The sequence below is a fragment of the Zootoca vivipara genome, chromosome 11, assembly GCF_965207765.1.
Source record: "Zootoca vivipara chromosome 11, rZooViv2.hap1.1, whole genome shotgun sequence".
Classification (NCBI taxonomy): domain Eukaryota; kingdom Metazoa; phylum Chordata; class Lepidosauria; order Squamata; family Lacertidae; genus Zootoca; species Zootoca vivipara.
This window is the reverse complement of record NC_142594.1, coordinates 45,626,909-45,643,845: the sequence shown is the minus strand read 5'-3', so window position 1 is coordinate 45,643,845 and position 16,937 is coordinate 45,626,909. Positions and strand designations below refer to the sequence as shown.

Genomic DNA, 16,937 nt, shown 5'->3' with positions numbered 1-16,937 from the left:
CACAAAATCCCTAAATAAAGATGCAGGCAGTAAAAAGAGATTGTTTGTTTGTTTGTTTGTTTGTTGTCCCTGCTGCACCAAATCCTAAAGACAAGCTAAGCTCTCAGAAGCAAGGAGGCAGCAATGGCTGCTTCTGGGGTGAACAGAAGCTTTTGTTCTAGGGGTGGGGGTACACAAACATGTGAAGAATACAATATGGGAAATGTGTGATTGCAAGTTATCGCAGCCATAAATCTTCCAAATCAGGTAATTTTCTGTTGCATATTGAGCACAGTAAATCAAAACGTAAAACAGGAGATTAAATATCCTAGGCTGAATCCGACTAAGATCTTCTTGGAGCAGACCCACTGAAATGAATGAACCCAAGTTAGCCATGTCCATTAACTTCAGTGCATCTACTGTGAGCAAGACTAGCACTCTTAGATACAACACTCTGTAACCCACTGTTTCTTCTTATACACTTCAAATTTTGTTGCCCAAACTTATCGATCATTTGAGCATTGCCAGAAGTGGAATTTGCATGTTCAAATGTGAAATCCCTACTACAGCATGCAAATGCTTCAGATTCAAGCCTTACAATTTCTAAATAAGCATGTTCTAGAACAGCCTTGCTGTACACCTACTATTCTGAGTGGGCTGCCCAAAATGCACTGAATTTTGTTGCACTGCTTGCCTGTTACCTGCTGAGTAAAATTCATGGTGTAACTTATACAGCATTTTCTCTCAAATGAACTCTTCCCCAGCATTTACTTGAGCACAGACTAAGGTTGAGTTACATCATCCTAACTCTTGAAACTCCCTTTCTAAGGAGCCTCACCAGAATGACAATTATTATTTCATAGAGTGCTGGGTAAAACAAAAGTAAAGTTTCTTTAATAAATTCTTCTTTTTAAAAATTTTGTTAGATACACTGATATAAAAGCATATCTTTTAATACTGCATTTCAGGTACTAATATTTTGTTTTCCAGTATTTTGTTTTGTTTTCCAGCTTGGACTTACTTTTTGAACAGAAACGTGGGCTAGAAATACTACAAATATATATTCAGTTATAGTCTGCCATCTATGCTCATGTAATCCACATTATGCAATTGTAGTACAGATTTCCACATTTGGTATTGCCTCCAATGATAAACAAGCTGCTCTGGGGTAAACACTAGAGCAAACTAGAGCTGTGTACACTCTAACCCATTTGTAGCACAAAAATGTAGTTTTTCCTCAATCTGGAATTGCTCATGCTTGTCATCAACATGCTGTTTTCAATCCAGATCTATCTATAATTTATTATTTATATTGATGGGGTGAGATCCCATTCCTCTGTCCCAGCTTCTGCCAACCTAGCAGTTCAAAAGCATACCAGTGCAAGTAGATAAAAAGGTACCACTGCAGCGGGATAAGCGCCACACCCTATAGTCACCTTTGACTGGACTTAACCATCCAGGGGTCCTTTACCTTACCTACTACCTTCAACAACAACAGGGAATATGGTTTCCTACAATGCAGCTGGATACGCTAAAAAACACATGCCATTACTGCTATGCAGGAACCATCTTGACTGGGATTTATTTAAACCATTTTGTTAAGAGGCAAACAACTGCAAAGACATATTGTTACAGAGAAATGGCAGTACATATTTTATTTCTAGGCAGATGGGAGAGCTTAGTTTTGAAAAAGGCTGAGTCATTAAGCCACATCTCATGAGACGTTCCCCCCACCCTGAACTCAAGACTGCGTGCTAACATGATTCATACAAATAGAGCATTAATACAACAAATGACAAAAGCAAGCAAAGCAAGAGAGGGAGGAGGAAGGGGCAGTCCTTTTCTGAAAGCAGTTTTATAGAGACCAAAATTAAGTTTAATTTGCATTATCAATTCAGCAAGTCTTAAGAACACCCCGATGCCTCTTGCGCAATGTGCAGCTGCGGGTCAGATCTGGGACACAGAAGGGTGTTGACCAAACCGTCTCCCTCAATCACAACATATATTGCAGTGCATGGCCACAGACACACAGAGACTGGGTGCTGAACCAAGATTCAAGCTGCCCGTAGTAAGCTATTCCATTATTTCCCATGCCAGATGTGCAGAGTACATGTCTATAGGCAATAATTTCAAAACAGAACTATTTGTGATCATACAGTCATAAAAATGTGGGTGGGACTACCATTAATCTCTACACTTAAGCAATAAAGGGAGCATAGAGACATCACCAAAAACTTCGAGGAAACCTACCGGTAATTCCTTTGCACAACATAAAAGAGAACCAAGAGATAAAAGAAGTGAAAGTACAGTTTAACAGTAGTAAAGCAAGTACTGTAACATTGAGAAACTACTTAGAAAGAGGCACACCCTTAGCAATATTTAATTGAAATACATTCTGTCCAGAGGCCAAGTTTGTATACACTACCAAGTGTTCCTAATGATTCATGAACATGTATTTTGGACTTGTCTACGCAGCGCTGTCAGAGGAGATAACAGTATTTATATGAACATATATAAATATGAAGCTACCCACATGCCAAGTCAGACCAGTGCTGTCCACTTTCAACTGGAACTGGCAAGGACTGAGGTAGCGGTCCCTTCCATCGCCACTGCCTGATGTCCTTTTAAATGGAAATGCCAGGAATTGAACTGGGGTGACTTCTGCTTTCCATGTGCTTTCCAACTAAACTGCACGCTCCCTTCCATTTTCCCTGTCCAAAATGCTACTACCAAATCCAGTTTACAGACTCAGCTGGGCTAGAATAATGTTCCTGTACAAAAAGCTATTCCCTTAGTGTTTTACAGTCCAGATCAGGGGTCAGCAAAGTTTACCTTGCCTAGGCCAGTTCACTCCAGCGGAGATCCCTCCATGAGCTGGACTGTGCGCGCCCACAATTTCTGGGGCCGTAGAAGCGAGTCCCCACGCTGCGCCAGTTTAGCGCAGTGCGGGGGGGGGGGCTCACCGAGCAGGCCTCGGTTCAGGGGCGGCTTGTGGGCCAGTAATCCAACCTCTGTGGGGGGCTTGTGGCCCATGGCCCTTAGGTTGCTGGCCCCTGGTCCAGATATTCAACAGCATAAATCTGAACAGTTTTGACCCTTGTACACCTCTGAAATTTTACCAGTGCCCCTGGGTTGACAAGAGAGAATCAAAGTTTGAGAATTCCTGGAGAACAGGCGAAGTCCCAGCAGACTGGAGGAGGGCAAATGCTGTCCCTATTTTCAAAAAGGGGAAAAGAGAGGACCCAAACAATTACCACCCAGTCAGCCTGACATCAATACCAGGAAAGATTCTAGAGCAGATCATTAAGCAAACGGTTTGTGAGCACCTAAAAAGGAACGCTGTGATCACTAAAAGTCAGCATGGGTTTCTGAAAAATAAGTCATGTCAGACTAATCTGATCTCATTTTTTAACAGAATTACAAGCCTGGTAGATGAAGGGAATGAATGCTGTGGATATAGCCTATATTGATTTCAGCAAGGCCTTTGACAAGGTGCCCTATGATATTCTTGTAAAGAAGCTGGTAAAATGCGAGCTTGACAATGCTACCATTCAGTGGATTTGTAACTGGCTTACTGACCGAACCCAAAGGGTGCTCATCAATGGCTCCTCCTCATCCTGGAGAGTAGTGACTAGTGGGGTGCCACAGGGTTCTGTCTTGGGCCCAGTCTTATTCAACATCTTTATCAATGACTAGGATGATGGGCTTGAGGGCATCCTGAGCAAGTTTGCAGATGACACCAAATTGGGAGGGGTGGCTAATACCCCAGAGGACAGGATCACACTTCAAAATGACCTTAACAGATTAGACAACTGGGCCAAAGCAAACAAGATGAATTTTAACAAGGAGAAATGTAAAGTACTACACTTGGGCAAAAAAATTGAAAACCACAAATACAGGATGGGTGACACCTGGCTTGAGAGCAGTACATGTGAAAAGGATCTAGGAGTCCTGGTAGACCACAAACTTGACATGAGTCAACAGTGTGATGCAGCAGCTAAAAAAGCCAATGCAATTCTGGGCTGCATCAATAGGAGTATAGCGTCTAGATCAAGGAAAGTAATAGTACCACTGTATTCTGCTCTGGTCAGGCCTCACCTGGAGTACTGTGTCCAGTTCTGGGCACCACAGTTCAAGAAGGATACTGACAAGCTGGAACGTGTCCAGAAGAGGGCAACCAAAATGGCCAAAGGCTTGGAAACAATGCCTTATGAGGAACGGCTTAGGGAGCTGGGTATGTTTAGCCTGGAGAAGAGAAGGTTAAGGAGTGATATGATAGCCATGTTCAAATATATAAAAGGATGTCATATAGAGGAGGGTGAAATGTTGTTTTCTGCTGCTCCAGAGAAGCGGACACGGAGCAATGGATTCAAACTACAAGAAAAAAGCTTCCACCTAAACATTAGGAAGAACTTCCTGACAGTAAGAGCTGCTCGACAGTGGAATTTGCTGCCAAGAAGTGTGGTGGAGTCTCCTTCTTTGGAGGTCTTTAAGCGAAGGCTTGACAGCCATATGTCAAGAATACTTTGATGGTGTTTCCTGCTTGGCAGGGGGTTGGACTGGATGGCCCTTGTGGTCTCTTCCAACTCTATGATTCTAAGTTGAAGGCTGCTAATGAACTGCATAGGAACGAATAGATTTATTTTTGTTGTTTTGTGAAGTATCATACATGTGAATCTGCTGTTATTTAAACTTAATAAAGATTGAAGGCTGCAGGCAGGCATGTCTAATATGGGGCATCTTGTTCACTTCTGCACTCATGCCTGCAGCAAACTCTTAGGATAAGTCAGGCTAATCTTTTGGGGACTGTTCTGTTGCACAGATCACATTGGATACCTTGAGGACCCTGCCTTTAGGGCTCTGGGTTTAATTATGTGATCTCCTGGCCTCTCTGCAGGCCCATGATTATGCCTGCTATTTGACACATGGCTGAAGAACCAAGGTTTTGAGAAAACATCCAGAACAAACAAACAAAGTAAAAATAGCAAGAGAGATGAAAAGGTGCTTTGACTATACCACCTAGATCTATTTTGGTTTCAAGAGCAGTACAGTCATCTTTCCTAAGGCAACATTCATATAAGCAACACAAATGTAAACATATAATCTGTCAAGAAAAATCTGCCATTCAGCTCCCGTGCTGTTTTGCCAATCCCTAGAAACAACTGGATTGATAGCATATTAATTCAAAGCTGCATGAATTTCACGTCAGGAACTCTATTTCAAAGTGTGCCAGCCAAATTCTGACAAAGTCTGCAGGATGTCAAGAAAATAAGGGCTAATATTGTACAGTAGGTAAGCACAATTTCATGAAACTGTATAAATAAATGCTTAAAATGTACAATAGTACAGAGATTAGATTGTGAGAGCAATTTTTATCAAATTGTGAAACATAATGCCCATTCTACATTCATTTGCAAGGAAGCAACCTTTCAGTGAGGCAACACCTACTTTCTGGAATTATCTACCCATTAATTTTAGGCAGACACATTCACTGTATTGCTTTCAATGCCTAATAAAAAAATTTGTTTAGGCATGCAATTTTAATATGCACTTTTAACATGTAATGTATATTTGTTTTAAAACTTCTCACTTTAGGAATATTCTGAAAAATGTTATGGCAAATTGTTTTAATGTTTAATTTTAGCTGCGTTTTTATTGAATATCTTATGCTGTTTTTATAAACCACTTAGGGTTTTTTGGTCAATTAAGCAATATATAAATTTTATCAAATAAATAAAATAAAATAGCATATTTTAAACTTCAAGATACTGACAAATCAGACCACTCTTGGCAATTGCAGGACAAACAATTCAGAAGCAACCAAGAATGCAATTTGGCAAGATTTTTATGTGCAGTGCTACATTAATTCAAGTCTCAAGAACAATTGAGGAAATGGTGCCATTCGCATGTTCCTAAGGATCTAAGTCAACAGACAAAATATAAGCAGATAAAGATAAAAAGTAGGGGATGCTGTAGAAGCTAGGACTGACTGGTTGGGGAAAAAAGGGAGTTGGGGCACCTGTGATAAAAGTTTAAGCTCACTTTAAAGATGTGTTCTTTTCTAAATGGGAGAGAAAGCCTTGGAAGGCAGTAAAGGCAGAAGATGAAAGCTATTTCCCCCTAAAATAACTTGAGAACAGAGAATCAATTTCAATACCACAAGCAATGGCAATTAACAGATGACCAGGTACTAGATGACCAGATGACTTAGCTACTAACCAAACGAAGCCTGTAAATACCACAACAAATAGAAGTAGTACCTGCACTGTACACATGGCCTAGAAGTGCTCCACATTAATAATGCTCTGCAAGAAACTGGACAAGCATGTCTACATTAGCTGGCTTAGCGAAGACACAAACTGACAGACAAGCTGCAGCTTCTTTCTAAAGTCTGAATGAATAAAATTTCAACTGGAAGTTAACATCACAACAAACCAGAAAAGAAGCCATGCTAGCTACTCTATCAGCAGGTTTATACACACACACACACACACACACACACACACACACACACACGATTTATGGAACCTTAAATTTCTACACTGGGTTATTAACTTCTGCCATAGAACATTTGCATTACAACAACATTTGAAGAGGTGGCTACTGTGCAGTGCAGCATGACTGGAAGGATGTTTGAATCACATGATATGCACAGCTACTCTCATACTTTTGTCATGTGAGCATAAAGCAGGACATACAAAGTTTCCATTATTAATTACAGGGGAAGTATCATGTGGCACTTCACACTGGCAAAGTCTTGTTGAGAAAAATCAAGCATGCATACCTGGTAAATGAACATCCATATTCAAGCATATTCAAGTGTTATTCCTCTCCTCTCGGCATCAGGCTAACACCATTTCATTGGGTGACAGCTTTGTTAATTCTGGCAGAATTTAGCTATTTGGAACATGCATAAGTCCACGTATTTTTAGAACTGCACTATTAGACGCTTGGGGTGAAAAAAGGACTGTTGAAATGCACAAGGCTCAATTTAACACTTGGTGCTGTATCACAATTACACAACACAGCCAAGCTTGGGTAAGGACAGTCATGTTGACAACTAGCTGATGGAATATGAAGGTTATGAAAATAGCATTAGGAAGAGGTATGCTAAGCATTGCACTAGTTAATATCTTCATTATTAAGAATCTGATTCAACTAAAAAATGCTTTCTACAGATGTTAGCGGATATAATCTAATTATTCTGACATGCAAAGGAGCTCGCCTTTGAACTAGCGGAAATATATTGCTTAAGCCATGCTGCTATATGATAAGGACAGCCAAATGACAATGTAATGCTCATCATATGACAGTTATTTTCAGCCAAAGACAAACTACAGTCTCATTTTTAGTAACAAATTCATTGTACACTTATTCAACCGAGTTAGAACACCACCTCTAATGCTTCAAACCCAAGCATATTTACTAGGACGTCTCACAAATTTCAACAAAACTCACTTTTAAAGAAAGCGTGCTCTTAGTTACGAATAAGTTGCACTGGAATAAATGTAACTGACATCTAAAGCAGTATGGTTAGGAAAGGAAGTCTATCTTACTGGTAGAGATTTTACAGCTGCACCAGAAGTCGGGGGGGGGGGGGGGAGAGTTACTGCACTGACTCATTACAAGAGAATGCCACTCTTAAGTGATTCTTCCAGAAGTTCTTATAAACACACAAGTTCTGCAAGAGAAGTTTGTATTTGTTTAAATTACACAGACAATACTTTACTACTGTATTTTGACCCGTATTCCTCTAACAATCAACCTTGAAAAAAGGTTTTTACTCCTAAACAACACATATATGATCACAGCACTGCCAACACACCAAAATTAATGAGACCTGGATGCAACTTGTTTAGGAACAGCATAATAAACCCTAACTGTTTAATTCTATGCCTATTTACTGAGATGTCCTGTCATTCAATGGCACTGGTTCCATGCAAATGTGATACGGCTCATGGGCGTACCCAGGATCAAAACTAGGGGGGGGGCAAGGGGAGGGGCCAAGGCACGGAAGGGGAGGGGCCACAAAGTGGGCGGGAACGGTGAACTCGCGCTCCGCCGGGCTGTGCCCCTCCCTAGAAGCAGGGCTGGTGGGCGGAGGCGGAGCCCAGCGGAGCGGAGCGGAGCGCGAGTTCAGCGTTCCCGCCCGCCGCGCCACGCTCTCTGGTTCCCCGCCGCGCTTGGCCTTGCCATAGGGCGCGACAGGGAGCTGGAGGGAGGGCGCAGCGTGGCGGGCAGGAATGGCGAACTCGCGCTCCGCCGGGCTGTGCCCCTCCCTAGAAGCAGGGCTGGTGGGCGGAGGCGGAGCCCAGCCCAGCGGAGCGCGAGTTCGACGTTCCCGCCCACCGCGCCGCGCTCCCTGGTTCCCCGCCGCGCTTGGCCTTGCCTGAGGGCGCGCCGGGGAGCTGGAGGGAGGGTGCGGCGCGGCGAACTCGCGCTCCGCCGGGCTGTGCTCCGCCTCTGCCCACCAGCCCTGCTTCTAGAGTAGGGCAGCTGCCCTAACTTGCCCCGTGGTGGGTACGCCCTTGATACGGCTGCAGACCAGACATTTTACTGCAAAAAAAAAGTCTTGATTATCCACTGAGGCCAGCCTTGGATGAATAAAAATCAAACTGAAAATGTAGGCTGACAAACAATTTGTAAATATAGTTTACCAAACTATATCAATATAAAAGGGTTCTTCATTAGTTCCGCTACCTAAGATTATTTATGTTGCCAACCACAAACCATAACTTTGTACCCACTGAGAAAGAAGGGGAGGAAACATAATATTTAAAATGGACAATTTTATCTTCATATTCTTATTTCATTGTAGTTTGTGAAGCCCATGCTTCATTAAGCAGCCTAAAGCAAAGCATAGGAGAACTGAGAATCTTCAAAATCCATGATTTAGTCTCTCAGAAATATATCCAATATATCCAAGGGCCATTTCTGAAGGACTAATATATAAGGATTATTCTACCTTGCTGTTTTGGAGAGTAACAAAGTATACTGGTACTAGTAATTCAGCATCAAAATATCAATCTAACCCAAATACTGTATACTGTACTCGTTTCCATCTACACTTATCATAAAAATTGGCAGATCCTAAAATAAATTCCTATTCCAACATTCACGGTTACTGTGACCACGTCCTAACATGGATCCTTCTCATGTCAACACATCTTCATATGAAACAATGCTGTACACCAACTTCCACTACAGCAGGACTGCAAAATTTTAACTCTATGCTACCTTTGTATCTGAAAAGCATTGGCTAAATTCCATTATTATTTAGTTTAATATAACTTTTAAACCCTTTACAAAGATATATGGTACACGACAGGCTTAAATTCTGGTGCTCTTTAGATCAACCTGCACCTTGGTCAACATCTATTTAACAGCTGTACTTTGCCAACCTAGATTTAAAATTTCCTCCTACCTGCATATCTTCTGCATATTATTGTACTCCGTTTGTAGCATTATATAGTGCCATTTCTCCAAGGGGCTCAGTGATATTTTAGCAGCTTTCAGGCATGTTGGTTTAAGCCAGGCATCCCCAAACTGTGGCCCTCCAGATGTTTTGGCCTACAACTCCCATGATCCCTAGCTAACAGGACCAGTGGTCAGGGATGATGGGAATTGTAGTCCAAAACATCTGGAGGGCCGAAGTTTGGGGATGCCTGGTTTAAGCCAAGGTTCAAGGCCACCAACAGAGATGAACTCTTCAAATCCAAATTAAACCAACTAGCTGGGGCCTTCAATTTAAGGCTCAGTCCTATACACACTTGGGAATAAGTTGGGTTGAACTTCATGTACCTTACTTGCAAGTAGACATGTAAAGGATTACACTGTAAATCTACTTCTCTAAGGTGCCACATTCTATGGCCCTTCTAAAGTTTCTACACATTTCATAAAAACAAGCAACAATCTAGATTTGGAAATACTATACATGCATTCTGAGCATCATCTACACAGAAATACTGATGAAAAACCTGAAGTGTCTGTGAACAGAAAAAACATCTCCATTGCCACGACAACCACTGCCACTCCCAAATCTACCACATTCTACTGCAGTTGTTTAATTCCTGTGTGAGCCAACAGGAAGCTTTCGTTCAGTCATCTCGGAAACACAGATCTGCTAACAAAAGCAGGCAAAGAATCTGGCACATTGCACCATGGCAAAACAAGCGGCATGACTATGAGCCTTGATTTCTTAGCCAGGTTTCCCCCCCCCTAAATATTTGAATCCTTTTGAGCCATAACTCAGCACCACCAAAATATGGACCCCTATTTAGTAGAGCAAAAACATTCCTAACAACAAGGCCTGAAGTTCAACTCAGGCCTACCTATAACATTTTACAAATCTGTGCTTCTTCAACACAGCGAAATTTACAGAATAACGCACACCCCCTTTGCGGCAGACTATGGCATAGTGGTGGATAGGGCAGAGGAATCCCTCTGCCCAACCATGCCAGGCTCCATCTGAAGAGTGATCACAGCGATGACAGTTCTGCTGATGCAGAACTCCCCATTCCACTTGATGGGTAGATGGAAGCACTGCCAGCAGGGGCGTACCTAGGATCAAAATTAGGGGGCAAGGGGCGGGGCCAAGGCACGGGAGGGGCCACAGTGGGAATGTGGGCGGGGCTACGTGGCCTGCGCCTTTCAGCTCTTCCAAGGAGGCGGCCCCAGAGGCGCGCGGGGAGCGTAAGCCTGGGGCCGCCACGCTGCGCCCGTCAGCCTTTTGCTTCTATGGGGGGCAACTGCCCCCTGCCCCCGCCCATGACTGCCAGCAGAAAGCTCCAAAACAGGGTATTCCAGGGCAGGAAGGAGCACAGCCATGTGATCCCAAGCAGGCCTGACTGCTACAGGCTGGTACAACAATCTGCCTCCACTACAGACACTTTCTACCCTGGTCGGCATGTAGAGCAGGTAGCCCGACTGCTCAATTAAGCTCAGCCAGGCAATGACTGGGGTTAGGACTGCACCCTAACAGGGGGGAAGCTTTCATCAATCTGGAGCTAAATCTTTTTTTAAAGTTTCTACATCAGTGGTTCTTAACCTTTTGAGGGTCATGAACCTCTCTGAGAATCTGATAAAAACTATGGACTCTCTCCCCAGAAAAATGCATATAAACATATACACACAACATTTTACATACAATTTATGTTATTGCATTTGGGGAATCTCTTTTTCTGCACCTGCTTCACAGACCACTGAAATCTTACAGACTACAGACTTACAGCCCCTCAGTACCTTGAAGAAAGATAGACCACAAAAATGATTAAGGGATCTGCAAGTTCCTAGTTAAGGATTTAGTTTCATAATGGAGCAGAATTCTGCTCCAAGGGCAACCATGAACCATTTTGTATTACAAAATCAAGCTTTATTAGAAGTTACAAATAACACGGAGAATGGCTGAAGAAAACAAGAGATTTGCAGGAGGGAGAAGAGAGATGCCCAACTGTTAAGGACAAGATCTGGGACCCCTGCCATCTTGGAAAATAAATCTCCCTTGCAGAACACACTACCTAGCCTGGATTTTCTAGTTACCCAAGAAAAGTTCTCAACACAGAGATCCACTGTAATCACCAGAAATCCCAATCAAGTATTTGCACTAACAAATACTCTTCTCCTTGTACATATTGTATACATGTATGTATATGTATATGTATATGTATATGTAATGGCATGAACATGCTCCCTGAAAAAGGGCCTGCCTGAGGCAAAAGACAAGATGGACTGGTGGTAATTGAATTTTTCTTCAACACCAGCAACAAAACAGCATCTTTCACCGCATCTAAAGGCTATCTTACTGGGTGCAGGGCAAGCTATACATGGTGCACACAACACTGTTCTCCCAATACCTTGCAACCACTACCTGCCTCCCCAGCATCTGCTGCCTCACTCAGCCCCAAACCATAGACAGATCCCATTCCCCTTCTGCTTGCCAAACGAAGATTTTCAGTTCAAGTTCTCACATCCCTTATTATCAAAGTGAGCAAGCCCCCCTAAAACATAAAGCAGCTGTCAGAGTCCTGTACTTTGCCTTCAGAAATGTTTCTCCCAACCAGTCCTCAGGTTGGCAACTCCTCAGCTCACCTTGATAAACCACAATGTATAATTTAAGTTTCTTGTGCAGTTAGGCCAGAAACAAGTGCATGCCATACTGAAAGTGTATTAGTAATATATACCCAATCCATAAAAATAGGGATTATTTTATTTTTTAATAAAATGGTAAGAGTCTTGAAGGCTGGCTTGCACAGTTCCTAGTGAATATATAATATGGAAGACACACCCACAAATTACCGTGCCATAATTCGTGCAGATGAAGCATTTAAAAGCAGGGCTGTTATTGGGAACACAAGAAACTATTTAATTAAATTTCCAGAGGGACTAGCCATGTTAGTCTCATGTGGCAAAAACAACAAAAAGCCTTGTGGTATCTTAATAGATGTCAGTTTTAATGGCATCAGCTTTTAATGGCATCAGCTTTTCTCAACTGCAGTCTGCTTCCCCAGATGCACAATGTGCTAACCTGCTCCCCACCTTCTGACTATACATAAGGGTCTGGTGACTTCTGTTTCAGTGTATCTGAAGAAGTGTGCATGCACACGGAAGCTCATACCTATGACAAACTTAGTTGGTCTCTAAGGTGCTACTGGAAGGAATTATTATTATTATTATTTGCAGGTACATATATATACATGGTTGGGGGTGACCTCACTGTTTACAATTCCCCATCTCCAACTATGGAAAGATGTTCCTGCAACTCAGGATATCACTTTATACATCTGATGAAGTGGATTGTAGTTCATTGAAAGTTTATGTCATAATAAACATGTTAGTCATTAAGTTCTCACAAGGCTCTTTGCTATCTTCAAAGAGATAAGGAAAGCAAACTTGTCTAAATTCTTAAGAATGTGATCAGCCTGAAAGTGTGCAAGTTAACAGCTGAAAAAGAACAACATGTGCAGTGCACTGAATAATACATGCTGCTTACTCTTTCTACAAACCTTCAGCTAAACAGGTACTCTGTAAGGTATGTGTGCACATAACAGGCCTTAAAGGCAATGCAAGCCTTGAGGATTCAGATAGAAATGTCAGATCCTATGCAGCACAGGGAGAGGAGGTGGATCAAGCAGGAATGCTGCTTAGGGTGTGACTGTCAGTGCAAGAATACTTATTTATTTGCAATGAAGCTAACTGTGGGGCTCAGAAAAATAGCCTCCAGTATGTCCTCAAGAAAGCAAAGTTATGTTATTTGTTACTCCGTGAGTTAGGAAAGGTACCAACCCTCCTAGAAAAACAAGGAGGGGGGGCGATGCAAGTAGACACACATTCCTGGATGAAGACCCACGATTACTGGTCAAGGCTCCCAGGCTGGTTGCATGTTTCCAGACAACTGAATGCTGCTTTAGAGAGATTCCAGACTAGGAAACACAGAGGTCCATTTTTGGACGCAAGGTGTGAAACAGCCCAAGCACAACCACTGGGTTTACTTCTGGAGTATGGTTTAGGACCACGACCACAACCCCAACAAGTTCCCTTCCTTGGCAGGGCAGAAGCGGGCTAGTAGTGGTGGCAGGCTCGCCAGTGCCAAGCCAGAAGCAACATGCTGACTGCGGATTAACTAGACTTGGGGGCTAAACCCACAGGAGGCGGTATTTCGCGTGCCGGCGGGGGGGGTGGGCGGTTAGACTATCCAAGCCTACAAAGACAACATTGAAGAAGACCACTACACACGCCCACAAGATTATGCTCCTGCCAGGTGGGAACTGGGAGCACATGCAACAGCTATGAGAGGGAGCTTGAACCCTGGCGCCTCTCGTTTCAGGAGCTGAGCCTCGGCTGGCCCAGAAGGCGGGAAGGGAAGCGCCCAAGAGTCTCCCCACCCCGGGTCACCCTGCAGGGGCAGCTGCCGTGGCCGGGCGGGAGGGGGCTGGCTAAGGAAGGTGTGGCTGCTGCTCCCCGCCACCCTTCTACCTCGAGACTCACCCATGCGGGCAGGTCTCCCGTGGAGACAGTCAGCCTCACGGCGCGCTCCTCGTCCTGCAGGAAGGCGAGCGCCCGGCCCAGGCGGGAGCTCTTCCCGCTCCGGTGCCTCCGCACCCAGAAGACGCACAGGAGGGCGACGAGGACCCAGCTGAAGCTCAGCCCCAGGTAGCCCAGCACGTAGACGGGGAAGATGAGCGCGAAGCTCCGCGCGAACTGCGACACCAGAGCGGGCAGGTCGACGCTCAGCATCGGCGGCGGCGGCGGCGGCGGAGGGGCAGCAGCCGGAGGCTCCGCGGGGTCCGAGGGCTGGGAATCCCCGCCGGGCCCGGAGGGGCTCGGCGGCTGCGGCTGGGCCCCTGCGCCGCTCATGCTCTCTGGGCGGTGGCGGCGGAGGGCGGGCACAGAGGAGGCAGGGCGCGGGAGGCACCAGCAGCAGCCGCGGCTCCTCGCATCTCTCTCAGGCGCGCGCGCGGTCAGCCCCGCCGCTCCCGCCTCACAGTTGCTGAGTGACAACAACAATCGCCCGCCTCCCTCCGCTTCCGGGTTTTCTGAGGGGGTGGAGCAGGAGGAGGGGTCCGCCTAGCCCGGAGCGAGCCATTCCCTCGGGAAGAGAGAGGGGGAGAACTGGGGCGGTCCTTCGAAGACCGTGGGATAGTCCATAGGCAGGAGGGGAAAGGGGGCGTAGGCGGGAAGGAGAAGAAGCAACGGTTGCCTCACGGAGGAGGGGCGGGGCTCACGGAGGAGAGGCGGAGAGAGGCTCCTCCGTCTAACCCGCCTCTTCTGTTCTCTGCCCCCTATTGGCCCACGTCACGTAATCTGAGCAAAGCCTCACCCCAAGAAGATCCCTCACGGCTCCCTCCCTAAGGATGACACTTCAGCGAGGGGTGTCCCCATGGCGCCGCCCGCTTGCTGGTCCGCATCCCATGAAGCGGAAGCGCAGCACGCAGGCGCGCGCGCCCAAAAAATCAAAACCGACGTCAATTCCATAAAAGGAGACGGGACCCAGATACCGTACACGTTACATTTGATCGTTTAAAATGTTCATTAAAAGAGCAATGAGTCTTACGTGCATACTGTTTATAGAGCCTGACTTTTTATCTTACACATTCTATTCTTGTGTGCTGCCTTGTATTAGTGCAAATTGTTAAACCATTTTAGAGACGGGGTGGAAACTCCTGTGGGGATTGTAATATTTATCAGAGGTGATGATGATATGATGGTCAGGCTGGATTTGTAGATTTCACACTGAATATGGAGACTACGGACTTTTCCACACCTGACTTTGTTGTGCATTTGAAGCTGTTTGAGATCCTGATTTAAGTAGCGTCACCCTCATGAGCTCCCGGCAAAAACCCGCTCTTATCTCACTTCTTTCCCCGCGCAGTAAATTTAGATTTGCTCAATCCAGGGATAATCCCACAATTTTTTGGAAAATATCCCTAAACAGCCACATTGGAAACGAGATACATGGCTTAGTTTTTTCCCAATCCATGAGGCGCTTTACACCCAAGATCTGCTTGGTTCTCCTACCATAGTGTTGACACTGACTATTCCCCAGAGGACAGAAAGTAGATTGGGATCTCCTGGAGCATCTCTGGGATATTTGGAATTAATTGGCAAGGGTTTCTGACTCCCTCCCAACTGGCTGACATTAAGACCAACTCCCTTAATTACATTGCTGAAACTACCTAGGAACCAGGGGTGCCAACTTCAATAAAATATTGGGGGGGGAGGTAAACCCCACCCCGCCTAATGAATCACAATATGCAATACCCATTAACTTGAATGGCAATGCTCATTAACTTTTTTTGGGGGGGCTCAAATATTTTATTGGGGGAGGGCGGAGGGACCTTGGCCCCTAGGTGTTGGATCCTATGCTAGGAACGCTTTTTGAGGAGGGAGAATCAGGAGTCAGGTGTGGGGGTGTGTGTAAAATAATTATAAACTCTGAGGCTGTGTTCCTCGGATGAAGAAAAGTATAGAAATTTAAATACAGACATACAAACATTTAAAGCACATAAAGACTCCCCCAAAATAATCCTGGGAATTGTATTTTGCTAAGGGTCTTGGGAATTGTAGATTTGTGATGGGTAAACTACAGTTCCCCAGATTCTTTGTGGGAGTCATGTCCTTTAAATGTTTTTTAATGTACACAGCCATTAGCCAAATTCTTGGGCTGAGTGTGTTGTCAGAAGCAGCCTGTTCCTTATGTAGTCTGTCCCACTGAGCCACTATTTTACACTTGGCTCTAACACTGGTGGATCATTCCTATGGTCTATTTATGTACATTCAACCAAATGTGAGATCAAACAACTGTATATATTTTCCTTCAATTTTTCCTTAGTAGGTTCTTCACTGTTCCTAAAGAATTGAGGCAACCCTTAAGTCCTAAATGCACCTCTGTGTATAAGAGGACTCTGTGTGTAGGGTTTTTAAAGCATGCATAGGACCAGACCATTAGTTCTTTATGCAAGAGGATAGTTGATGTCACTTCAGCGGACTTCACTTGAGTAACTTGTCTAAGAGATTTGCACAGGTGTCACACAGGGACATATTTTGACCTCGGGATATTTGAGAGGAGCAGGAAAGTGGTGGCTGATTTATTCACACTAGAGGAGTGCTGTGCTGTAGGCCTTTTTGAGACACTCAGGTCAAACAAATCAGTTGAGTGTATTGTAGGGAAGCTACTGTTTATCTGTAGACTTCACCTCAAATTCTGCAAACTGTTTATGTGCTCCAAGCCCTCCCCATATATTGACAGGTCTTGGGATGAATCAAAATACTGTAAGGTGAAAGGCACTAGTCAGAGCTGCTCGAAATAAACCATTCCAGGAGAGCATTTCCCCCAGTGGATTGTTGTCCAGCTGCTCTTAGGATACAAATTCCCATAAGACTCTTTTTTTGTCTGACTGTTAAATATGTCAATTATAAGTCCACTGCCATCAAAAGTGATGTCCATCTTCTGCCGTGACAAT

General features: G+C 44.4%; 1 protein-coding gene across 3 annotated transcripts in view; it reads right to left on the bottom strand.

The window, feature by feature from the left end:
- The window catches only part of ESYT2 (extended synaptotagmin 2), a 78,038-nt gene extending 63,272 nt beyond the window's left edge, over positions 1–14,766 (bottom strand). For 2 of the 3 annotated variants that reach the window (XM_035128852.3, XM_035128853.3), the window contains exon 1: positions 13,963–14,497. In XM_035128852.3, the coding sequence (XP_034984743.2) occupies positions 13,963–14,331 (369 nt within the window). In that variant the 5' untranslated portion in view covers positions 14,332–14,497. Of the gene's footprint in view, positions 1–13,962 lie in introns of all 3 variants that reach the window. The other variant, XM_088654157.1, reaches the window with a different exon arrangement.
- Positions 14,767–16,937: the final 2,171 nt, after the last annotated feature.